General features: G+C 39.8%; 2 protein-coding genes across 4 annotated transcripts in view; both read left to right on the top strand.

Moving 5' to 3' along the window:
- The first annotated feature begins 251 nt into the window (after positions 1-251).
- Positions 252-3,821, top strand: LOC103465917 (3-oxo-5-beta-steroid 4-dehydrogenase-like). The gene is made up of 9 exons (XM_008411137.2): positions 252-377; positions 489-656; positions 819-935; positions 1,110-1,187; positions 2,067-2,189; positions 2,444-2,553; positions 2,649-2,814; positions 3,537-3,619; positions 3,703-3,821. The coding sequence occupies exons 1-9, from the start codon at positions 285-287 to the stop codon at positions 3,743-3,745; spliced, it is 981 nt and encodes a 326-aa protein (XP_008409359.1). The 5' UTR covers positions 252-284; the 3' UTR covers positions 3,746-3,821.
- A 2,143-nt stretch (positions 3,822-5,964) lies between these two features.
- The window catches only part of LOC103465918 (sodium- and chloride-dependent GABA transporter 2-like), a 24,190-nt gene continuing 4,736 nt past the window's right edge, over positions 5,965-25,418 (top strand). The window contains exons 1-12 of one of the 3 annotated variants that reach the window (XM_008411138.2): positions 5,965-5,979; positions 10,175-10,520; positions 16,996-17,205; positions 18,228-18,362; positions 19,673-19,813; positions 21,382-21,463; positions 21,638-21,770; positions 21,851-21,985; positions 23,924-24,027; positions 24,201-24,325; positions 24,428-24,540; positions 24,615-24,752. In XM_008411138.2, coding sequence (XP_008409360.1) covers positions 10,514-10,520; positions 16,996-17,205; positions 18,228-18,362; positions 19,673-19,813; positions 21,382-21,463; positions 21,638-21,770; positions 21,851-21,985; positions 23,924-24,027; positions 24,201-24,325; positions 24,428-24,540; positions 24,615-24,752 — 1,323 coding nt within the window. In that variant the 5' untranslated portion in view covers positions 5,965-5,979; positions 10,175-10,513. Of the gene's footprint in view, positions 5,980-10,174; positions 10,521-16,995; positions 17,206-18,227; positions 18,363-18,419; positions 19,159-19,672; positions 19,814-21,381; positions 21,464-21,637; positions 21,771-21,850; positions 21,986-23,923; positions 24,028-24,200; positions 24,326-24,427; positions 24,541-24,614; positions 24,753-25,418 lie in introns of those variants that run through there. The other 2 variants (XM_008411139.2, XM_008411140.2) reach the window with 2 other exon arrangements.

The following is a 25,418-nucleotide window of genomic DNA, read 5'->3' on the forward strand; positions in this document are numbered from 1 at the left end:
GTACATTTGTTTGGAGACTGACACTGTTAGATGTCTAATTCACAGTCAAGACTATATCCAGTGTAATGTTCTGCACCCATTCAAAGAAGTCATTTTTCACATTCAACCCCCAAGCATCCAAGATAAAAAAAAAAAAAAAAAGACAGACTCAGTTAGAGGTCACTCACTTCATGCTTGGTTGATAATTTATCAACCAGGTTCAACGTTCACGGCCACGCTTTGTTATCTTTTATGTAGGAAAGCTCAGTCAATTATAGCTCAGTTGGGTACACATTTCTGCACTGATGAATCTTTCTGCAGAGAGCCACAGCATTCCTCTGAGCGATGGCAACCAAATCCCACTTCTGGGATTGGGAACCTACGGAGACCCTCGAAAGGTAAGCAGAAAAAGAAAAGCCTTCTGCTTCTTTGAAACTGTGTTTATTAGAAAAAGCACGCATGTTTGGATAATCTGTAATTGTAACTTGAAACACGTTTGCATTTCATAGACACCGAAAGGCACGACAGTTGAGTGTGTGAAGCTGGCCATAGACGTCGGCTACAGGCACTTTGATGGGGCGCTGGTGTATTACAATGAGCATGAGGTGGGCCAAGCCATCAACGAGAAGATCGCTGATGGCACTGTTAGAAGGGAGGACATATTTTACTGCGGCAAGGTAACGCCTAGATTTGTCTGCTGTTGTCAACTCTAAGTAGCTTTTGTAAATGATTTCTGAAGAATATTTGTCACCATGTACTATGCTACTTAATTTTATGATTCATGTCTATTCTAAGTTTCTGTTATTGTGCTATAACAAGCATTGTGCCGCCATCTCCAGCTCTGGAATACCTTCCATCCTCCTGAGCTGGTGAGACCTGCTTTGGAAAGGACACTGCAAACACTAAAAATGGACTACGTGGATCTCTACATCGTGGAGCTTCCCTTGGCCTTCAAGGTGCCAAAAGATTACACATTATGCTCTCTTATCTTAGCAGGATGATAACGTGTGTGCAAGGCTACATCCTTGTTGAGATGTACAGTGGTCAGATTGTGTCAGCATAGAGTGGATAAGGTTTAGAATCAACTATTTATGCAAAAAAAAAAAGATAAACCGTGCTTTGCATTTCAGCCTGGCAAGGAATTTTATCCTAGAGACGAGAATGGGAAATATATCTACCACCACACTGATCTCTGTGCAACATGGGAAGTGAGTTATCTTTGTTTTACTGTGTTATCTCATGACACTTCAATCAAAAATCAAATGTGTGTCTTAATAACTGTAAACACTGGTGTAATGAGGTCTAACAAATGTATTTAGGTCAGTGAGACACATTTGACACAACTAGAACTCGGAACTAACAATCACGCATGTTAAAGATTTATCGATTAACTTCAGAGGTTAATCCAAATCACTTGTACCGGTAGGTGAAATTTGTCGTAAATATTGTGAGAACTCTACATTTTCTTTCAAGTGTCACCAATATTCAACTTTAGTTAGACTTGGCATGGGCTGGTTTTAACTGAAAACATTAGTTTCACAGTACTGTTGGTATTTACACAACAGTTTAGATAGAAACAGCATATCACATGATCAGATTCTTACCTTTAAGGTTTATTTGCTACATTGACGCTATAAAGAGAAACAAAAATGCAGCACAGTCGTCCTGTAACGTAGAAAGTTGATTACAAGTAAAAGTTTCAACTTATTGTATGAGTATAATACCCCTCACAAAAAGACTTTAGCTTCTTAATTAGACAGGTTATTTTGTCATGTAGACATAGTGCATTTAGCTTACAATTAGGGTTTTTTCTGTTAAATTACCATCAATAGGACAAAACTGGGATTCCTTTAGTCACTTCTTGTTATTGAGGGGAAACTGAAGGAGCCTTTCTTCAGCCAGCTGACAGACAGTGTGCGCTGCACTTTTCTCCACGATCTCATCTGAAGGATTTTAAAAATAAGACCTTAAAAGGTTTACCTGGCTCATGTGTAGTCAGTAACTCCCAGGTTTTGGGAGATCAACTAATCCTTTGACAGTGATTGGTATTAGTGTGTGGAAAATTGAGAGTTTCATTTTCTCGGCAGGCTTTGGAGGCTTGCAAAGACGCCGGGCTGGTGAAGTCTCTGGGAGTTTCCAACTTCAACCGCAGACAGCTGGAGCTGCTGCTGAAAAAACCTGGCCTCAAACACAAACCTGTCTCCAACCAGGTCAGCGAGTCTCCTCCACGCTGACGTCTCACACAGTTTAGAGGCCAAGTTTGGTAACCTCCACCAACCCGTTAGCACATTTTCCAGGGGCGTCACTGAATGTTGAAAAAGTGATAAAATTGCACAAATATTATAGCTAAAATAGATTAACTAGAAATAGTAATCCAGCTGTAAAAACTGAGAGTTTGACCAAAAAAAAAGAGCTAATTTGCTTGGTTTGGATTCAGATGTGTTTCTTTTCTCCTACCTCTCAGATTGAATGCCATCCATATTTCACCCAACCGAAGCTCCTGGAGTACTGCCGTCAAAATGACATTGTTGTCGTTGGCTACTGTCCTCTTGGTTCCTCCAGAGATGCTTCTTGGTATGTTGTGTGCACATTTTAAAGCTTAAATTTGTAACTTATTTTGACAAAGATAACTGAGCCACTGGCTTTCTTCGTTGCCGTGTCTCATCAAGGGTAAATCTGACGTGTCCTCCTCTGCTGGAGGACGAGCTGCTGGTGTCTATTGGGAAAAAGTACAACAAGAGCAGCGCTCAGGTGGCGCTGCGCTTCAATGTTCAGAGAGGAGTGGTGGTGATTCCAAAGAGCTTCAGCCCTGAGCGTATCAAGCATAACTTTCAGGTGAAGAAGAAATATTTGCCTTTGAATTATAAAGAGTGTGTCATGTGTGTCATAGAGGAGATGTTCAAATGTAATATTTTCCTGGTCCAAGAGCAACATTTCTTATGCCACTGTTGGATACATGGCGTTTAAGTTGCATAAGACGCTGCATTATTGTAGCTTATGAAATCAAATCATTATCCTTAAGCTTAATTTGCAAGAAAGGTTAGCAATAGAGTACAAGATAAAGAGACATGCAAAATAGTGAGTGATAAATCACTCTCTTTAAGAAGAGAATATGCAAATTTCCACTGGGATTCCGGTCCGTGGTTTATACTGTGCCGTGTTGTTGATGTTGACTATTTTTTACTAAGAAATATTAAAGACATTTTTAGTGCAAGTAAAGTTATCATAGCAGTCAATAGACTTGTAACTCAGTCCTTTACTCAGTTGTCTACCCATATTAACTCACTTTTACCCCTAATAACACCAGACAACTGTTCCTGAAACTAGCGCCTCAAAGCTCGAGTCCAAGACAAGCGCCGAGTTTTTAGATCGAGTCTAAGTCAAGTCTGAAGTGTTATGTAAGATATACGTGCAACTCAAATTCAAGTCACTTAGTTCTTGAAAGTTCTTAGACATATATAATATGTTTTTTTTGTTATTATTATTATTATTATTATTATTATTATTATTATTATTATTATTATTATTATTATTATTATTATTATTATTATTTACAGATATTTGATTTTTCCCTCACGGAGGAAGAGATGAAGGCCATTGAAGCATTGAATAAGAACATCCGCTTCGTTGAGCTGCTCATGTATGTATGCTTTGTTAAAGAAAACAGTCAGCATTGTTATTGTTTTTATAACCATAAACATACAGACCTTAACTCTTCTGCAGGTGGAGCGATCATCCAGAGTACCCCTTCCATGAAGAATACTGAGCTTTTTCAGTCTTCCTTTGCTGTGTATTTTTGTCAAATGGAAAAATTCTTACTAATAAAACGCTAAACGCCTTGACTCTTGGCTCTATCCAGTTATTATTATTATTTTGAATTCACCAGAAAGTTCTGTTGTATTTTCATCCTGACCAGTAGAGGGCTCTGTCTCTCAGTGGATAACAGTGACAGATTTCTTTTGCTCTTCTTTTCAGTCATTTTTTACAAGCTTGTAAAAAACAAGGTTGCTATTTTCAAGCTTGTTGAAAGTAACCCATGGATTTAAGTGACACTATCTCCATGGGTGCGCAGTCCAACTGCACTCAGTGCTGATAAGGAGTTCCTGAAAGGAGAACAAAGAGTGTATTGATGATTTTGATCATGTCAAAATGCAATGCTTGCCACTGCTTTCTCAGCTGTCGACTTTATGTAGTTTTTTTTTATGACTTTATTTTTGTTTTTGTGATGTAAAGCACTTTTTGCTTGATTGACAGAAAGGCTTGGCTCCTGCAGCTTTAGTTGGCATGATCTGTAGAAACATTATCAAACGCAAGTGTTACAACAGCAAAGGCCTCATCATGCAATGCTCTGTTATCTGTTTTTTTTATGTCAGATTGTATCAATGATGCATGACCTCAGTTCAGTTGAACTCTGTTTTCCCTAGAGTGCATTTTGCTGCACAGTCAGCAAACTACACAAATAAATAAAAAGAGAAGGAAAAGAATACAACAGCATCATAAACAACCATCTTTATGCTTAGATTAATGGGGCGGGGTCAAAGAAGTCCTCACATAATGGAATTTGTCGCTCTGTCAGCAGTGACGACACATAAGAGAAAAGGTTGGAATGGACTCAATAAAACATTTTCAGAAAAAAGGACTAACATTAATAGACTGAAGCAATAAATGACTGTCACCTTCCTCACGTAAAACATAATGGCCTAAATAATTTCTTTTGCCAAAAGTGCTTTTTTTGTATTCCTTTTTTTTTTTTTTTTTTTTTTGCAAAAATCATCACCTCTATTTTTGCCAAAAGATGAGATAAGCAACAAAAAACAAAAATCACTTTTGGCAAAAAGGATTTGGGCCATAATTTAAAGAAAGTGACAGTATGCTCGTGTGTGGATTTTATTTTTCTACCAATGACTCTACATGGGGGCTAAAGCTCAATTTAACAAGAACTACTACCAGATATTTATACTGCAGCACCAACTCGACTGTTCATTAGTTACCAGGCTGCGTTGGGAAAGTGACTGGATGACAGAATCATCTTCAAAACTAACAGAGTGTTGCTCGGTGCAACAGCTCTGGTAATCATTTATAAAGAACAAATATAAGAGGGGCGAGGACCCAAATCTGGGATTAAAACGTTTAATCTTCAGGTCACTGAATTGAAACGACCTCAAGGTTTTAACTTCATTTATTATTCACAGAAAGAAGACTTTTAAAGGCGCTCAGAAGAACAGCTAACATACTGATTTATATTTACACTCCTTTTAAATCTTAGCTATATGTGCAGTGTTATTCTCTGTAGAATTGCTTGTCATGTTGTATTGAGTATTCACTGTTTTAAAAACAGCTTTTGTTTTGAAAGGAGCCGCTTGTAGTCCGTTAGCTCCTGCTATCTCTATGGGTGCACAGTCCAAGCCTGCTCAGTGCTGATAAAGAGTCCCTGCACTTTATCCAGAGAGATGTCAGCGCGCCCTAAAAACAGTAAGACCGACGCACAACGTAGGGATTTTACCATCACAAGTTCAGCTAACTTTTTTTTTTCTGCTTTGCTGACGTTAAAGTAATATGCTTAGTTTGTGGAGAACAGGTGGCTATTTGTAAAAATGTAAGAAATTACACCGTCAGTGAGTTTCATCAGGCTCTTATCGACACAGAGACTAATGCAGGTCTTCCTGCGGGTCGTGTATTCAGTCAGACTATGGAGGAAAATATTTGTAGTAAACTGATTTAAAATGGGGGAGAACTTTATTGTTACCAGAAGGTGGCGATATTGGTTATGTTGTTTGAGTATATTTGTTTTAATTGTTTTTTTTGGGGGGGGTGGGGGATTGCAGTTTTTGAGATCCTGCTCCTATTTGGCATTAGAAATTTGTCTTTTGTTCAAGATGTTGGTGTACTGTTACTGCATCTGAGTGATGAGGATTACATTTTATTTAAGAAACTCACTAATCTTCTCCACAGAAAACGGTTGACTGTTGCTGTTTTGCTGCTGCTCCCTCTTGTTCCCAGGTAAATGATAGTTATTAGGAGGATTTTATTGCTACATAGACTCGAAAGGTGTTACTACATGCTCTAAAGGTGTGGATAAATGTCAAACTAAATATTTAGGCAATAATTTGGCAGAGACAAAAAATTTTGTTTACTGTCAAAATGCTCAGCCCCACTGTGCTGACTTGTATGTCCACTTACCAGTTTTAGGGGCATTGTGTTTCATGATACCAGCATGTATACGCATGTTATAAAGTGAGCTGTAAACAATTCTGATCACTTTATTTTTTTAGCAACATTTTGAAACTATAAGCKCCAATAATAAGGCCCAGACTAAGTTAGAGTAATTAAATTTCTAATATTAAAGTAAAATGAAAAATTTTAAAAATCTGAGCTTTGTTTTATTTTATTTTGAGTAAATGTGAGTTGAGTAATGAACTTATCTTAGTTGGTGTAGTAATAGCTTCACAGGACTGTGACTGACTTTAATATAAATATGTATGACATGTTCATTTCAGTTTTCTTTTATCTCGGTTTGGTGAATAGACATCTACACTTTCCCTATGCTAAGTAATTTAGTTTTTCAGTTGTTTTACTCAAGTCCTTCTGGCATGTATATTCTGGTTGAGCAGGACCCAACATCAGGCAGGACTTAACCAGACCTGTGATTAATCAGTGATGCACCAGAAACGAGAATCTAAGAGACGCAAGGATACCTAAAACAGCAAAACTTAAAAGTGAACTGAAGCAATAAAATACTTAACAATTGTTCCATGGATAATGTGAAGTTTTAAATTAGGTTCATAGTGAAATATCTCTGTTATCCACACAGGATTGAAATAAACACGTGTCTACCCCATACTTTTAAAATTTTATTTTATCAATTTGAAACCACACACTCCATCTTTCAGCTTTTAACAAACTTGTGACATAAATGCAGCATAAGATGTTAGTTTGGTTTCCCTGAACACGTGTGGCTTTTGATTGTAATTGTCACAATGATTCCAAAAGTTTAATGTTAGGTTGCTTTATTGTCCACTCTAAAACGGTTTCTTTATGGGTGAAGCGGAAAGATTTTGTTTCATTGTTCCAGTCCCGTTGTGGAAATACTCCACTACCACCAGAAACAGATTCTTAGGATGATGCTTCCAGATGGTACAGCCTTCGTCAGCTTCTGTTTCAAAACAATTATTTGAAGAACCTGTAAAGACCTTTGCCTTGTCTATGCTTTGTAAATTTTAGCCAAATTTTAGCCAATGACCTAAAACTTGCTTTATCGTGGATTAATCTAAGTCTTAGTGTAATGCAGCTCCCGGGGGGATTGCGGCAAATGACAGTCTGACAGTGGGGAAGTGGGTGGGGTTGTCCCATCAGACCGTCAGTTCCTGAAACTGCACACAGAAAAAAAACAATAAAAGTGCACGCAGGGTCATTGTGACCCAACCAGAACGCGCACAGAATAAAATCATAATGTATACTGTATTTGTTTTAATTTAACTGCCTTCTCCTAGTTAGCACTGAGAGAAGGCAGAGGGGCTCAATTTTCCACAGATTATCTGTCTCAGCATAATACATAATTTATAAACTCGCATAGTGCAGCTTTAACACCCATGGTAAGTGTACGCTTTACAACCACCTGCATAGATCTTCATTCTTCTGTCAGTCGATCAAAGAAAAATAAATCCCCACAAGAGACAAAGAAAGGGGAAGTAGCAGTCATCGGTCTCAAAGAACTGTTGTTTTCCATCTTAATCTCAGAGTTAAAAGAATAATTGTGTATTTAAAAGTAACTGATTCACGCTTTGCTGAAACTTGTCGACTGTGGAAAACTACTGGAAAGGTGCACAACTCCGGCCAAAAGTCAAGTGCACACTTGCAGGTGCTTCTAAATTGAAGGTGCAATTCTTAATGTTTACAATCTTGTTACATTTATTTGTTTTGTCTTTTACTATTGCTGATTACACTTGATATTGGTAACTAACCAAATCGTAAAGTTTGAAGTTTAAACTAAATCTGACGTCCACATGAAAAGAAACTTTGCACTTGTGTAAAGTTGAGGGACTCGGCTGAGTGTAAGCGACACAGACAATAGAGTCGGAGCTTTGGCCTGTGGCAGAACAGTTAGAGATCGGTGGAAAGATGCGAGAGGAAACAGGAGACGCAGTTTATACAGTGGCTGTCCTCTTTCCTCTGTCCTTTACAGTATCAAAAATCATGTTTGTCTGCCAACAGAAGTCATAGCAGTAAAGTTTTTTTTTAAAAGATGACACCTTTGCGAACTGGTTTTTCCTGCTCTGCACTCCGAGGGTGATCATCCACATTATTTGCATTTTCTAATCTCACCGTGTTTCCACGCTCCATGTTTGCTGTGGAGTCGAACGCGTCCGACGCTTTCAATCCCTGGAAATTTCCTACGGCCTCGATCGCTTCACGAGCAGACAGTCATGTTGGCACAGTTGTTGCTCAATACTCTGGGATGCAGCGGAACGGATTAATCGTGCCCTTGTAGCAAAACGAAGACGAAGGCCAAAGCAGAGCCATGTTTTATATAAACACAGATCAGCTCAGTGAGTTCTTGGAAAAAAGTTTTCCTGGCATGTGCGTGAATTGCGTATCGGCCGTGAAGGTTGAGCCGACTGCGCTTCGTGCTGAAACCTGCCGAGAGAGATTTTACAATTTGGTGAGCAGCGTGCCGATGTGTCGGGAGCTGGCAGACGCAGGCCGCTCCTCGGGCACGAGTGGATAAAGCGAAAACAAATAATAGGGAATGGAGAGAGAGAAAAAATTACAAATCTGAAACTATGTATAGTGCTGCTGAGGTGGAGGTAAACAACCCGATGCAGGCGTGACGGTTTGAAAATTAGAACCGTGTGTGAAGGGGAGGGGAAGGGGGAAAAAAAACACTTGACGAACGGAAACAAAGCAGGGATCTGATGAGGGAAATACAAGCAAACACAACTTTGGAGAAAGAAACTAAAAGTCAGAGCATCTTCAGCTCAACACATGATGTTCAACTGCAGCATTAAAGAAAGCAGGACGAGACGGAACGACGAGAAAAACGACAAATCAAAAAGTTACAGTTCATGAGGAAGGAATGTATGCTCCTGCTGAAATGTTGAACATGTTTATATTACCCACATAAACTGTGATAGTGCATAGTGTAGTTGATAGTGTTTCAACTTCTTGTTTTCAGCAGATAAAAATCTGAAAAGTGTGGCATGCATTTATTTTCACTCCCCTTTTTACTGTTTTGGTTAGTTCCTCAAAAAAAAAACTCGCTTTGTTGCATGTCTACCGGCTCCTGCGAGGCGACTTTGACCATTTGTTCAACAACTGGATTTATCTCTGAACTACGACCAGGAGATTCTAACAGATGTGCTTTAAACCATTCAAATGTAGCATGTTTAGGTCCGTCCTGCTGAAATGTGAGGCTCCACTTACTTTCAAGTGTTTTGGAGAAAAACATTTGGGGGGCCGGGGGAAGCTAAGTATTGGTCTCATCTGTTTGAAATTTCTCCACAACTTTCTCCCTGACCTGTCACTGAGAGCAAATTACAAGCAGGTCTATTGGGTTGCTGCAGAAAGTTGTCCTCGGTTTTTTAAAAAAATTTTTTAGGGGTGTCAAAGAAAATTGGGTCAAATTTAAATGCACAGTGTTTTACTCCTAAAATAAATGTGTTTTCAGCTCACCCCAAAGCGTTTTTAGAAATGAAAAGTATCTCCTTCCCTGCTCTGCTTCCCAATCCCCAATAAATAAATACTAACAAAAAAAAAAAAACCTGGATTGTGACCATAAAACAAACGCTTCAGTCGAACCAGTCCACTCTCTGGACTCCTGTGGTGGGAAAATGCTCTGAATGGGCAGCTGGGCCTGTGAGGAGCAAATCTGGCTGCGGAGAATAAAGACGGCTTTCCGGGGGCCGAATTAAGGATGTTTGGAAGCAGCAGCAGCTTCACGAAGATGGAGCGACATTTTAATTACCATCCGCGAGACGCAGACGTCTGAAATATTAGCATAACTCTTTGTCAAAATTACTCTGCCTTTTTGTACTTTAAAACAAACAAACAACAACAACAAAATTAGTTGTCAGGCGAGCTTCAGCTGCTAAATAATTTGCATCAGCGAAACACATTTGCATACATATGACACAATCAGACAACTCTTCTTATCCAGCGTGACTTTTTTTTTCTTCTTCTTCTTTCTTATCCCTTGCAGTTTATGCAGAACCCCTGGGAGAACGAGCCTGTCAAAAGGTTACGCAATCAGCCCACCACACTGAGGCAGCACAGACCTCCAGTGTGCCGTAGGGCATGAGTGCGTGTGTGTGTGTGCGTGCGTGCGTGTGTGTGTGTGTTTGAGTGTGAATGGATAAAAGGGGAGTTTCTTCAGCGAGAGGCAAAGCAGAGGGAAAATCTCAATGTAGGCTGCGCCAGAGTTTTGAGTTTCCTCTATCTCCGCCCATCAATGCATGTTATATAGTGAAACCTGAAACGGTGGCCGGCCCGCATACGACAGCCCTGCTCTCTCCTTGAAGGCTGCCAGTCTGTCAACATTATGAAAGGTGAGTGCCACATAACTATTTGCCAATCATGTTTTAGTTTAACAATCATCCGTCTCGTTGCTAGCTGGCTTTGACAAGCAATACATCTATACATCTATAGTTATCTTCAAACTTTTTTGTGTTGGTTTCCAAGCAGCAGAACTCCATACGAATGCTTGGAAGAAAGTGTTTGCCTAACATTCATCCAAAAGCTGAAGAACTGTCAGATAAAGCTTGGGGTTGCAGCTCAACCCGTTAAGCAGTTGTTATCCTGCTATTTTTTTATTATTATTATTTGTCATGTTGACCTGATTAATAATGAGTTGGTACATGTGATGCTTCTCAGTGTGTTTTATATGGATGTCTGTAGAATATTAGTCTTTAACAGGGACTCCGCTGGGAAATCTAGCAAAAGGCAGCCAGATGGAGGCTAATAGATGGAGGCTAATAGCACAATAAATAGCAAGTTTCATTGACATGTCACAAGTTGGACTTTGAAATTTAGGTCCCATCAAAAATACCAATAAATTCTTGAGTATATTGGTATTTTTTTTGTTCTGTGAGCTCAATTTCTTTGAACAAAAATCAACTGATTAGACCAGTGAACAGAGGTTCAATGTGTTGGCAAATGAACAAGAAGAATGTTGAAATCTTTTTTTTTCTTTTTTTTTTTGACAAACTAAAATAGCAAAAATGGTTATGATAAGGAATAAAATAAGATTACTTACAAAAAGATCATGGGGATCTGAGTTGAGATGAAATGGATATATTGGCTGTGAATGACATTTGTGCTACTCTTCCCAAAAAAAAACAAAAAAATATCTGAGATAGTCTGTTTTGCATTAATGTCTGTAATAAAAAGGGAATTAGGGCTGCATTCTTAAAAATCACTATATGAATAAGGTCTAAAATAAGCAGCTGAACAAGTAAAGTTTACATTAATAACTGATGAATATCAATTATTATCCAACAAAAATGAAAAGAGAAAAGAAATGAACTGGAGAGACGAGTGAAAGTGAAAGAAAGCAGGTGCTTACTCATTTCTTGGTGAGAAAATGCGATCAACTAGTCTTGCACTGCAATGCACGGTCTGAACATAACAGTAGATGCTAACTGTTATTATCCCCATCTGTGTTTAGAGTAAATATATATCTGATCCCCGATCTGCACGAAACACCCGATTCCGATCAAGTCTGTGATCAGTTTCCGAAATCCCTATTGGTAACACTGTAAATAAAATATCAGCATTATAGCTGAGCACTGGGAATGTGGCAGTTCATAGAAAAAAACAATTAGCTTGAGAGATATTGATGACGTTAAGACGGTTGAGATCATGCTACTCTCCTGTTCGTGACTCTGTTGAGTAACTAAACCAGTTATATTTCATCCAGCTGAGAGAGCCTCTGGGCACAGGCAATCATGGACGTGTCAGCTTCTGGCATGAGTAAGAGGAACCCCAATAATTGCCTTTACGCAAGAAATGTCTCAAGTCGCTTTAAAGCGACGTGCTTTCTGTTCTCACATAGATCTAAGCAGCCTAATAGTCTCTGACCGCTCAGTTTTATTCTTTCTCCTGTCAATTTGTGAACCGCTATCGGTTATCGGGTCACTCTTTATCGCTTTCCTTTAGATATTAGATGTTGATCGCTTTTAAACCCGAACACAAAACAAACTGAGATTAAAATTTCCTTTCGTTCAACCTTAGCTCTGAGCTTTGCGGGTTGTTTGCTTAATCCTTTAATCGCTAGAAGTTGCTCTGTGGGTTTTCCCACCCTCCGTTCAGTCGGCATGCCGCTACATGCAGAGTGACCTGCCTGCCCTGGAGCGGTCGGGCCGCAGAGTGTGAGCACAGACACCCGCTCATGTTCGGCCTGAGGGCGAGGGTCTAGAAACTGTAGTTTAGAGGAGATTTTTGTTGTGAAATTTTAAAGTTGTTGGCAGCAATCTGAACAACCAGGTTTGCGAAAACAACTGCACTGCAAAAACATAAAATCTTACCGATCTTGTTCTAGTTTCTAGTGGAAATGTCTTTTTACACTTGACATAAGACAAAATTAACATACAAGTGTCTTTTCAGCAAGATATAGGAGCTTGTTTTAAATGAATCATTTCTTGATATTGATGAAAAAGTACAACAAATGAAATAATCTGCTAGTCGAACCAGCACTTCATCAATATTAAGGAATTATTGGCTTAAAACAAGCTGCTGTATCTTGCTGAAAAGTTACTTGTAAGTTAGTTTTGTTTTATTTCAAGTACTAAGATATTTGCACTGGAAAATGGACCAAAAATACTTGGTAAGACTTCATGTTTTTGCAGTGCACATCCACACGGGACCGTTCCCCTGTGCATAAAGCCTCCACAGGAGTTTAACGATAAACACAAGAATATTTTCTATCGTTCATCAGCCTCCTCTTCTCAATAAAATAGTTCGTTGTACAGAGGATTTTTGAAGGTCGATTGTTGAGGTTCTGTGGCAGCTGCAGCACGACTGCAAATATGCAATTGTTGCTGTTATGTATGAGGCGTTTGGGGGTATAGGTCAGGTTAGAGCTTTGGCCAACGTTTCACTGTTTTTATAAAAGAGGCGTTTTTGCCTTCCACACAAATATATACGAGGGCAAAATTTACACTCTGGAAGCCATTAAAAAAAACCACAAAACCGTTTGGGGTTCCCTGAAAGACCGTTTCCACAAATGGTCAAAAACTTTTCTGGTTCAGGAAAAAATGCCGTCGTGTTTACAGGACAAAAAATGTTTTTAAGAATTGGAGGAACAGGAAGGAGCTAGGAAAAAATGCAAACAAGCAAACATTTGTAGTGGTTAGCTTGAATGCTATTTTATATATTTTAGCATGTATATCTGATAAGTCATACTTAACATGCTCCATTTTCAACATATGCTTAATAGACCAGAGATAATTGCAATGTGGTATAAACAATGTGGTTTTCAGAGTAAATTACTAGAGGTGTGACGATACATCCAGTCCTCCAGCTGAGACAATACAGTAAATTAGCTGCATGAGCTCCAAGTGAAATTTTAGCAAATATCTTTGGACAATCACTTAATGCCAAAAGACAAATATAAAACACACGTTTTTCAAAGTATATTAGATTTTGAACTTGAAATAGTCATTTAAACACTAGAGCCTGGTAGGAAGCTTTGAGGCAGATGCTATCGTCAGTAAAGGAAGCTGCTAACCGCTAGCCAGTCGCTGTAGGTCTGTCACTCTGTACCGTGTTGGTATGAGAAGCTTGACGCAGGTGACTTTGCTCTGCACAAACTGGATAAAGGGGTTCACCTGAAACCTGCAACAGTTACAACATCTGGCATGTTTGCTTCATACATTGTTTACATTTGATCTTATCGCTTCCTGCCTCCTCTTGCACAAAATTCTGTCACTCACATGCGACTAGGCATATAGGACCATCTGAAAAACATCATATCTCATTGAGGACTTGATATGAAAGTGGTGCAGATCTGATTTGAAAAACGTCACAGTTGTGCTGTTCAGATTGTCTAAATATCAGATGTAGATCAGCAGATATGGGGGAAAATGGCTGTAGGATCAACAGGTAGCACCGGAACTCCTTTCTTTTCTTGCTTATTAAGAAAGCGGTCTCAAACACAAACACAACCCGGTGCCACACTCACCCTCGTTTGTGCGGTTTTAATAATAACATAAACTTACTTCATCAGACGAAGTCACATGCTGACATCAACTTGACAACACTCTCTGAAACTGACTTCATTTAGACAAGATACATTATTTCAATGTTGTGGATGAAATGTTAGATTTCTGTATAAATCAGTAGCATGAAGAACGCTTTGGACAATTTTGAGATTGGTTTTAAAATGGCAGAAACTGGCGTTGCTTTTGGTCCTGCTCTGGCTGGCTACAAACTGGACTGTTCAGTGGAATAAGTTTGGGCATCCATAGATGTTCAAAACTTAATTATAAACATAGCTTTAGCTAAATTGACTACAGTCAAATACTCCAAGGTTACGTTATTATAAATAATGGGTACAGAAACTTGGGGAGTCCAAGCTAATGCCGGTCGTCTGTCGTCTCTCCTCACACATCTGCCAAATCTGAGCCAAAAAAAAAGCTTCAAGTTTTGTTTTTTGCTTTGAATGTTTCTTTCTGTTTTCTCACCTCCTCAAACTGTTCCACAATGGAAAAGAGTTGTCCCATAATTTCAGTAGGTCAGTCTGTCAATCTCTCTCCCTTAACTGCTCAGTCACCCGATGTTGTTTCGAATGGATCTGTTGTCACTCTTTGGTGGGATGAAATCTCACTGTAGACGGTTCTTCTCTAGTGATATTTTTCATACAGTGAACCTAATATGCAGTTGTGTAAAAAGGGATCTTAAAAGTGTCACCCTGCAGGCAACCTCCTTATAAATCACAAACATATCTTTCGATTTGGGAGAAATGGGAAGAAGAGTGAAGGGAAGCAGGGACCTGGCTGTGAGGCCAGTGAGGACTGCCATTTGCCAGCGCAATAAAAGGAGGGATACTCCGCTTTTGTCGCGCTAAGCCTCCATTCTCGCAAAGTGCCCTCCGAAGACAAGGAACTCTATTTTTACCACGGTCACAATTTGGCTCCCGTCGCCGCAGACCTTGGCCCTCAAAGCGGCTCCCATTTCCAAACCCCCCGTGCGCACACCCCGCACAGAGTCACGCTTGTGCTCGACCTCTGCGCTCCGACAGCAGGAGCACATTCCTAAAGGTAGCTTCGCACAAACCAGACGAATAAATGGAATTCCCATCCCATGTGTTGCTTTTTCATTAAAAAAAAAAAAGAAAAGAAAAGCTGCAGCTAGATTGGTCACACATGGCATAATTTGTGTTTATTGGCTTGGAAGTGTGAAAATATGACAGAGGTTAGATGTGTTTGATGGAATCTTGTTGCTGAGTTAGAGTGAGCGTGTTTCCTGCAGACTGATTAGCAGCTTGTTTGAGTTTGGTCAGTAGCTGTGACCACATGGTGGAAGGGAGGAAGGGGCAGCGGAGGGGCCGGTGAGACGTCTGTTAATGCAACCTGACAGGAGTGAGCACAGTCAGTGGGCCGCCTGTTTCCTCCTCTGTGGGACTTTTATTTCAGCAGCACTGGACCCAGAACTGGGTCCGGTTCAGGGATCCACCAGCTCCGAACTCATAACCTGAAGTCAGTGGTGACCTCATCCAAAAAAAAGGGCCCATTCGGACACCAACAAACACATTTGGTGCCATTTGCATGTCATCATTATAACTCTTAAGAACTAGCCATGGTACTGAAAATATGTTTCCCCCTTTGGGGATCTTGATTTTTCTGTTTTGTTTTCTTAACCGGCCTCTCGTCAACCAATCAAAATCCTAAAAATTCAAGGTCACAATAAAAGGAACTGCAATCCATTACAATACCCGTTAAAAAGTCTTAAAGTTCATGGGGGTATTAGCTCCTTAAACATTGCACATACTACTAGCTGTAAACTGCGGACTACTCATTCTTAAATATGGGGATCCAATATGTAGTTTTATACTTTTTTGTTTTCTTTTACCTCACCTTACCTTACATGCATAACAAATACAAAAATATGTTAATGTGTGAATCATATCCAACTTCTTTACCACAATCTGAACTGTCCAATTTTGATCATTTCATACAAATAAATCCAATTTGCGACTCTATGTGGCATTAAATGGTAATTAACTACTTTTACGGCGTTGATGTAAGTGCATGCTTTCTTTCTATTACCTTCCTTCATGTTGTGATTTTGTGACAATATTGTTGACTCCCATTGCTGAATAATTTTTAAAATCAAGCCATACACGCCGGCGTCCATTATGTCCGTAAATGACGGACGTAAATAATGATGTGTGCCGTTTTTCTTCTGCCTCTGCTGGTCTCTTTGGCAAACCGTTCACACAGTAGTTTGATTGTAGTCGTATTTAAGTAGTAGAATGAACAACCAGGCAAAAAATAAATTGGTTTTCAGCAAAAAAACGGAATTGAGCATCAAGACTTGCTATGTGAATGTAGCATTTTTTTTTTTTTTTCCGTGAGCAACCCCATTTTCTCATGCCGCCCTGCGCAACCTGTACAACCCATCAAAATGACGACTGCATATCATCAGAGCTCCTAAGGGTAAATTTAGAGGTTATTGTATTGCATTCTGGCTTTTGCTATAAACTACAGACTTTATCTCCAGGTCTTTGCAAAAGTTTGTGAACCCGATGAACCTTTCGTCATTTAGTCTCAACACAATCACAAACCTGAATACATTTTATTGTAGTTTTATTGGTTGGATCAACTCAAATTAATGCATGCTTCTTAAATGAAATTTAAAAACCAATACATTTAAAAGTTCTTACATTCACAGATATGCTGCATTTGTGTTCAAATTAACAATTTGTGTAAATATTTGAAAATGTCTGCATCTCTCCATAAAATAAGGGAAAACCTTTGTCCGACTCGTCCATTCAAGTCAGTCTCTGTGCTTCGTTTGATGCAGGTGAAAAACGAGATGCAGAAAACACGTCCAAGGTGGAGCCGTCCAACGGTCATGGCAGGCCGCTGGACATCGTCCCCAGCACGGAGGATAAGATGATGGACAGGGGCCAGTGGGGCAACAAGATCGAGTTTGTCCTGTCTGTCGCCGGGGAAATTATTGGCCTGGGCAATGTCTGGCGCTTCCCATACCTCTGCTATAGGAACGGAGGAGGTGAGCTCTAAGAATCGTCATCTTTATGGTTCTTGGTAACCGTCTGATGTCTGAAGGGACCAGGCCCTAATTAAGTTAAAACGGAACAAGGGTGCGGTAACTGGAATGTGAAAAGAAACCGGGACCTCGTTAAAACATGTTTCGATTTGTAGACCAGCTGAACCTGGTGGACTTCCTTTTTACTTGTCATTGTCATGCCCCACAATTGTGGCACTAACACTGTTCATCTGCTATACTCAGTTATTTGCACGTATTTAATATGGAGCAGAAGCCGCATTGAGTTAGTGGTAGGAATAATCGATAGCATTTGCAAGGTCACATCTGAGGATTTTGGACCTCACCGGCAAACAGACATTTTGGACAGAGTTTATGCAAAGATAGCTAGATGTCATTTATGAAAACAAATAAAAGAAACCAATGTTCTGAAGCCACGCTCTGCGTAGAAAAGTGGTTAAATAGTATTATTCTTCCTTTTTAAAGCAGAGCTTTTACAAAATCTGACATGTTACAACCACAAACTTTCATAGATTTTATTATGATTGTATGTGGTAGACCAATGCACAAAATGACTTCATATGCAAAATGCAAAATAGTGCATAATCTGAGATGGAAGGAAAATGATTCCCAGTTGTACAACATACCATTGAGTCCCTTTTTCTCTGGTACCACCACATAAAATCCACTGCAACTGACAGCCTTCAGAAATCACCTAAACAATAAATACAGAGTGTCATTTAAAAAACGCTGTTTACAAAAGTTAACCAGTCGGTCTGACCAAGCTTCTGCCGTTGTGCAGAGAGGAATGGGAACAGTGTGTCGATGTCGAAATCTGGTGGAGACATTGCCCAAAAAGGCTTGTGGTGCTGCAGAATCCAAAGTCATTTGTAGTTTGTGCTTCCAACAAAATGTGGAATGGCTTAAGGGGCATAGATATTTATGCAAGATGCTGTGTTTTTGCTTACACAGCTACAAGTGTTAGACAGTCTTAACGTGCTTATGAACTGTTGCCTAAATGTATACAGGGGCTTTTTTTATTCCATACCTCATCTTCCTGTTTGCTTGTGGCATCCCCGTATTCCTCCTGGAGACTTCTTTGGGACAGTACACCAGTGAGGGCGGCATCACTTGCTGGCGGAAAATTTGCCCATTATTTGAAGGTAATGTGTTTTTTTAATTATTATTATTCTGCCTTGAAACACTTTGAGATTTGTTTTTTTTTTTGCCCTCCATTGTTGTGCGCATGCCCGCAATTTATTTTTTTGTCGTCTTTAGCCCGGCCACAGTCGTACAACAATTCTGGTAACAAAATGAAATCTGGACATGTAGCTATTCTTAACTTAGTGTTTTGTGCCACAACAAAGGGAAAAACAACACAGGAAAACCTTTGAAGAATAACTCAAGACCACTCGTATTCTTTTTCTGCCGCTCAGTGTCGGCTGTGCTTTGTACAGACTCGTTGCCATAGCAACTGACTGACAACGTCATGAATGTATCAGGACTGAACACCAAAAAACACGCCAACATTTCCAACAAAAAGAAGAGAACATTCAATCTGTTAAAGCATCGTGTTTTCACGTTTATGTTTATTTTGTGATTATTATTATTATTATTAGCTAATTTAAACACCTGCTCTGCTGATGATCGGTGAGAAAGTTGGTGTGTGGGTTGCCTTTTATTTTATTTTATTTTTTTAAATGAACCGAAACACCGAAGTCCACAGCACATCTAAGGTTGTCAAAGTCAAGCTAGCTTAAATAACCCACTTCCCTCTTCCTCGCTACTTTTGTTTAAACTTTTTTCTGTTATCTAGTTGTCATAGTGTTGACAATCAGTTGCAAAGCAATAAGATTTCGCGCAATCATAGCTAAAACCTCTGGTCATTGTTGGTGAGCAGTTTTTCGGCCTGCAGCCGGGAGCTGGCGTCACCCTGCTACATGTCTATATATGTCGAAGGTAAATATCGTTTGGTAGGTCAGTGCAGAAATACACAGTAAGCTGCATTCTTATGGACCACATAAGATCCATAAGAAACTCGGGGGCGTCACCGTGGAAAAAAACAAGCAAACATGTCTGTGCAATGCTGTGGCTTGACAGTGGAATTCCAGACATGTAAGTGCAAAAAGTTTGTGGTTGTGAATTATTAGAATAACTGCACATGCCACACTGAAATCTGTTAAATAGATGTGGAAACAATAGGAGGCTATATATTAAGTGTTTTTGTTTGTGTTTTTTAAATGGGAGTGTCTACTAGGGAAACTTGAGGAATGACATCTGGGAAAGACACACGTGCAGAAGCAAAGGTTTAATCCAGAGCTCCGATGTCTGGGAGTCATTAGAAATGTGCAAAGATTACTTCCATGTGAATCTAAAGCTTCAGCTTAGATTGAGTGGAAGAATGCTCAACAAGCTGTTCTCACTTACTTTTGTTTTTTTTTAAGTGACTCCCTTCTCTTTTTTTACATATCAGGAGTGGGTTATGCCACCCAGGTGATTGTCGCTCTCCTGAACATCTACTACATTGTGGTGCTGGCCTGGGCCTTATTCTTTCTCTTCAACTCCTTCACCTGGGATCTGCCCTGGGCGTCTTGCAACAACACGTGGAACACAGGTGAGCCGATCGATGGGACAACAGCACTGTTTTTCATTACCGCAGGCCGTGTCAGTTGTTTCTCAATTTGGACAGTTTGTCTGTGGATTCATGCTGCATTTTATGCATACTCAGAAGGTGAGGTGGAGAAGTTGAGTTCCCAGTTGGAAATGCAACAACAACAACAACAAAATCCCCTGAAGTTCAACATCCATGCTGGCAGGGCAGTGTATTCGGACAGTACTAATGGACGACCTCTACTTCCAAACATGTTAAAATATAATGAGAACGAAAACGTATGCTGTCATCAGTTTCTATTACGACTTGAAAGTTGGATTGTTCAAGTTCCCAGGTGGAAATGCAACAAAGTCACAAATCAGAATAGGAAAGTGAAAGGTCTCCAAACAGCCATTAGTTTGGTATCCATCATGGATGCTGCGTGTGTAAAACACAAAGAATGTTAGCTTAGATTTCCTTAAACCAGAGGAAAACACAGGACGGTACAAAATAATTTTTATTTTTTTCCAAATGAGGTAAATAAAGAGAAGATAAATGCATTGTCCTTGTCTTGTAGATAGATAACAGTAGTTTGCCATACAGTTTGCAGTACTATTTTCTAATTCACGACTCTGATCTCTGACTATTGAGTGCACCAGACGTGCCACAACAATTAGTAACTCCGTTTTTACAATTTGCCTCAGATGTGAGATGCCTAAAATAAATCCTACTTTAAATACAATTTCAAACGCATCATGAGCCCCGGAGGATTAGCCGGTCCTACTTTTATTCGCCTTGTAACGAAAATGGGCTCAACATACTGTATGTGTGACATGATTGTTAGATTTGACTTTCAAGTTCTGAGGCACATTCAGAACGGTAAAAAGCCATTTCCAAGCCCTGGAGCCTGTCAGACTATAGTGGTTTTGAGATTACAGCTTTGTATACATTCTGCTTCTTTGTGTTTCTCTTTTCTTGTAACAATGAAAGAAAGACATTTGTGGACTAATAACTGGGTTATAGTGAACAAAGATAAAATAGATAGGAACATAATTGAGCAGCTGGCTGGGCTTCCACCTTTAAAGACTCAAAATAGAAAGTCTGAATTACTTTTGTTTTGTTTTTTACCTCATCTCAGAAACTTCAAACTACCTGAATATATATATCTGGCTGCTGCTCATGTTTAACATTTAAATACAGAAGAATATTTGTAATTCTATCTAGTATATGACTATCAGCAAAACTTCCTGTTGTTGTCTATTTGTGTAATGAATGAAACCTCGGTAGCACGTTAGCTTTGCCGCTAATAGCTTGCTAGCATGTACCCACACAGCCTCCAAATTCAAGCTTTTTTTGTTTTGTTTGAGGAACCATAATTGAATATCACAACTCTGATGTTTTTCAGTGGTTTCCCTCATCATTTCATTCATTAATACAGCTACTTGTTTTAAGACTGAGTGTTCCACTCCACTTCACTGTTCCCTCTCAGCGGCGGCATTGCTTCTCTCGTCCGAGTGTAACTTGGAAACCTCTGAGAAAGCTTGGATTTCTTCGCGGGAATGAATGTCCTTTTTGTCTGCTCTTCATTCAAGATTCCTGTATGGCATTTCAGAGGGAAAACGGCTCCGTCAATCACCATGAGAACACCACCTCTCCCGTCATTGAGTTTTGGGAGTAAGTTCTGTTTTTCCTCGTCCCTTTGTTTCGCCGGCTCCTCAAGGTAGCTCACCAGATATCCGTCACTTAACAAGAGATCCGAGTCTCTTTCAGACTTGGAATCGCTTCAGATTGTGTTGCTCATTTGTCAAGGGATGTCGGAGTGATCCTGGGATTGCTTGTGTCCTGCAGGCGCAGAGTCCTGAGAATTTCCTCTGGCATTGACCACATTGGCGCGCTGAACTGGGATCTGGTCGCCTGCTTGGCCGTCGCGTGGGTCATCTGCTACTTCTGCATCTGGAAGGGAGTCAAATCAACCGGGAAGGTGAAACCGCCTCTATAGGTTGAGGAATATGAGCGGAAATAATGCAAAGCAAACTGATAGTTTGCTGTGTTTCCTTGCAGGTGGTTTACTTCACGGCTACGTTCCCGTACATCATGCTGCTGGTCCTACTGATCAGAGGAGTCACTTTGCCTGGAGCCTTGGGGGGAATCCACTTCTACCTTTACCCCGATTTGGGACGACTGTCTGACCCCCAGGTAGGTTTAAGACTTGTGCAAGTCTGCAGTTCTCTTCCTGACACGGTGACTGGTTTCTTTCGACTTTTCCATGTTACACGAGGTAAGCAGTGAGTTTCAGGTGTGCCTCCAAAGACATGGCTTCGAATGTCCCAAATTGTTTAAACTTTAAAGGCACAGTAATCTATAGCGTATTTGAACTTTTGACTGAAGAAAGTCATAAAAACTGACTTTAAAAAATTCTCTCTCTCCTTATTTAGCAAATAGAAAAAAAATGGATGCGAAAAGTTTATTCTGATTTCAGGTCAGACAGTTTGAAATAAACTCATGTCTTCTTTTATATAGTTTCTGGTTTCGATTGTATGTTAGAATGGACAGACAGATTAAGTCTTTAGTTTTAAAATAAGTTATGAATTTATGTCAGTAGCTTTCGATTCATCCCACAAATGAACAAATGGTGTAAATTGACTGCAAAGTTCAAAACATCTCACCCAGTAACTTGTGACTTAAGACGCTGTCAACAGCAGGGAAATTAAAATTAGATGAAATTTCATTGGCCAAATCGTAATTGAGCCATGTAAATAATTTTTTTGTCCTGCTGGAGAATTTCTAATATGCAGATTGTTTTGTTCGCTTCTCTATGAGAGCTACAATCTAAAGACCTACCAGTCCAGCATGACAATCCCAGAAACAGCCCTCCCTCCTTTTCCTTTCCTCTCATGTCTCAATGAATGAATAGGAGTCCCGAGAGTTCTAGCCAAGTCAAGCTAGGCTAGTGGAGCCGCTATCTTGGAAGTATCTGTTGTCTGGAACTCCAGTCAGCCAGATTTTCTGTCCTGTATGCAACAGGAAGAAAAGCAAAACCAAATTAGTAAATTACACGAAACCATATAAAGCTCGGCTTAGAAACGGTTTAGTGTCACAATCTAGCTAAATCAGTTTAAAAGATTAATTGGTTTCTTTATGGCGAGCAATCTCTACCGCAGATTTGAAGAAGGAGCACTAGTGTTTTGTAAGTTTCTTGAAATTAAAACTTGTTGAGTTAATGAATCAAGTAGAGTAACAATTCAGCTAAAATTCACAGGAAAAGTCACCAGCAAGTGGTGATTAAAATAATCAATATTTAAAATGGATAATTCGACTAAGACCCAACTACTAAGGATTTAAGTAGGCTAACACACAAACTAGCAAACCTAAAGCTACTAAAGCGTAAATGAAGGAGTCAATTCAATATTTTCCTGAAACTGTGCCACCCTAATTCAAAAGCAGGACTAGAGCTTAATTATTTAAAGTTTTTAAATGTCTTTTATGTGTCTTGGCTTTTGTGCAGAGAAATCCTTTTTGAGCTTTACATATTTTGGTTGACATGGGATGCATAATACGGTTGTTATGACTAGACCAACGATTCGGTGTGGTTATTACGACGGGACTTTAGAGGAGAGCAGATCTTGTAGTTCAAGTATCATGTGTTTGTGTGCGCTACATTTTCATTTCAGAATGTGAGTGCTCAAAGTATTTTGGTCTTTTTGACTCAAAAGGAGTAGCTAGCCGTTTTTAGCACGTTCAATCCAGCGCTCGGTTATGCAGGAAAGTGAAAGCAGAGACAAAATTGACACTTGTGGCCCCTTAGGTCATCGGGCGTGGGAGAGTGGCTGCGTGGCCGCGTGGCAAACCGCAATAGGAACAAAATGTTTAGTCTTCTATCACCTAAAGGAGAGGAGCAAGTTTCAACTGGTGACTGCCAAACTGCACAGCTTTGTTCTCTGAGATGATGAATGGGGTCTCGAGCATGTCTTCACAGATCATCCACCTAAAGGCTTTCAAAGGGCTGGCTGTCTTCTAGTCACGCTTTGAAATTCTGGCTCGATGACTGTACAGCCTTAAAGCATATATCTTAACCATGCACATGTATATTAGTCCCTCTGGACTTTAATAAGTAAATGTTTTCTTTGTGCCAAGGTCTGGATGGATGCTGGAACGCAGATCTTTTTCTCATATGCCATCTGCCTGGGCTGCCTTACAGCCTTAGGAAGCTACAACAAATACAACAACAACTGCTACAGGTAAGGCTAAAAAAAAGTCTGTTTTTCTTTCTACATTATCTTTAATATCACTTGTTTTGCATCATTACGTCGTTATAGCAGTTGGCATTTTGTTATTACAAAACCTCAGTCAAGTCTGTGCTCTAGATCGGTGTCGTGTTTTAAACATTGTGCCTCGTTTCTGCTGTCTCCAGGGACTGCGTGTGTCTCTGTTTCCTGAACAGCGGCACAAGTTTTCTCGCCGGCTTTGCCATCTTCTCCATTTTGGGTTTCATGTCCTTTGAGCAAAACGTGCCAATCTCAGAAGTGGCCGACTCTGGTGTGTGTTTATTCCAACAGAGTCGCTGGAAGCTTAAAGACATTTAAACATTTATTTGTTTTCAACATCCAACAAAGAGGTCATTTTTTTGTGCGTATCCAGGTCCCGGTTTGGCCTTCATAGCATATCCTCGCGCTGTCACCATGATGCCTGTTTCCCCTCTCTGGGCCTGCTGTTTCTTCGTAATGATTGTGTTCCTGGGACTGGACAGTCAGGTACAATCGACAACACAAAAGCTGTTCGATTCATACTGAGTCATGTTTTGATTTGTACTTCTTCCCTGTGTTAGTTCGTGTGCGTGGAGAGCTTGGTGACGGCCATGGTGGACATGTATCCCACCGTCTTCCGCCGCAAAAACCGCAGGGAGCTCTTCATCCTGGCGGTAGCTGTGGTGTCCTTCCTTTTGGGACTCATCATGCTGACAGAGGTACAAACACACTTCAGAGTGTACACAAATGCCAGTGAGCATATGCTGGTGTAACCTTAAACAAGGTTTCCCCCAGAAAACTTGCTAAGCCTCTTGGTTGGTTGCTACAGCAGCCATTCATCCAGCGGCTTGTCTTGTTTTTGAATTCTAAATGTTTAAAGTTGACAGGAAATTTGAAAATATATCACTTGATAATTATGTGTTACTTAAAGATTGGAGGATTAATAACTGAACATCAACTATAAAGTCTTAAAAAATGCAAACATTTGAAAAAGACTTAAAAAAAAAAAATAGCAACACTTAGCCTGGTGGGGGCACAAGTAAAGCCTGGTGGCCCGCCAGGCTTGTAATACACTAGAGGAATCCCTGCTTAAAACTGCAGTATGTAATTTCTACAGAAATATCTAGTTTTTCCTAGAAAGTTTTTTCTAAACTATCTATCGTGACAGTATAATATGAGATGGATAATCTGTGAAACGATCGAGCATACATTAGGGTGATTGACAGTACTAAGACACTCCCCCTGGCTTTCATTGGTTGTTTCTGATCGAGCGGTGTATTTCTGCAGTTGCCACTGGCAGAAGGCAAAGGAACTCTTATTTTTTTCACAAATTATCTGTCTTATACTGTCACAACATGATGATAATTTTAACAAATATGTAAATA

Source organism: Poecilia reticulata, linkage group LG6, assembly GCF_000633615.1.
Source record: "Poecilia reticulata strain Guanapo linkage group LG6, Guppy_female_1.0+MT, whole genome shotgun sequence".
Taxonomy (NCBI): domain Eukaryota; kingdom Metazoa; phylum Chordata; class Actinopteri; order Cyprinodontiformes; family Poeciliidae; genus Poecilia; species Poecilia reticulata.

What these genes read in the sequence shown, in the direction of transcription:
- LOC103465917 (XM_008411137.2), top strand. Translation starts at nt 285, where the DNA reads ATGAATCTTTCTGCAGAGAGCCACAGCATTCCTCTGAGCGATGGCAAC. An exon ending in AGCTTCCCTTGGCCTTCAAG is followed by an intron (nt 936 to 1,109) that starts GTGCCAAAAGAT and finishes TTTGCATTTCAG; the next exon opens with CCTGGCAAGGAATTTTATCC. An exon ending in ATCTCTGTGCAACATGGGAA is followed by an intron (nt 1,188 to 2,066) that starts GTGAGTTATCTT and finishes TTTTCTCGGCAG; the next exon opens with GCTTTGGAGGCTTGCAAAGA.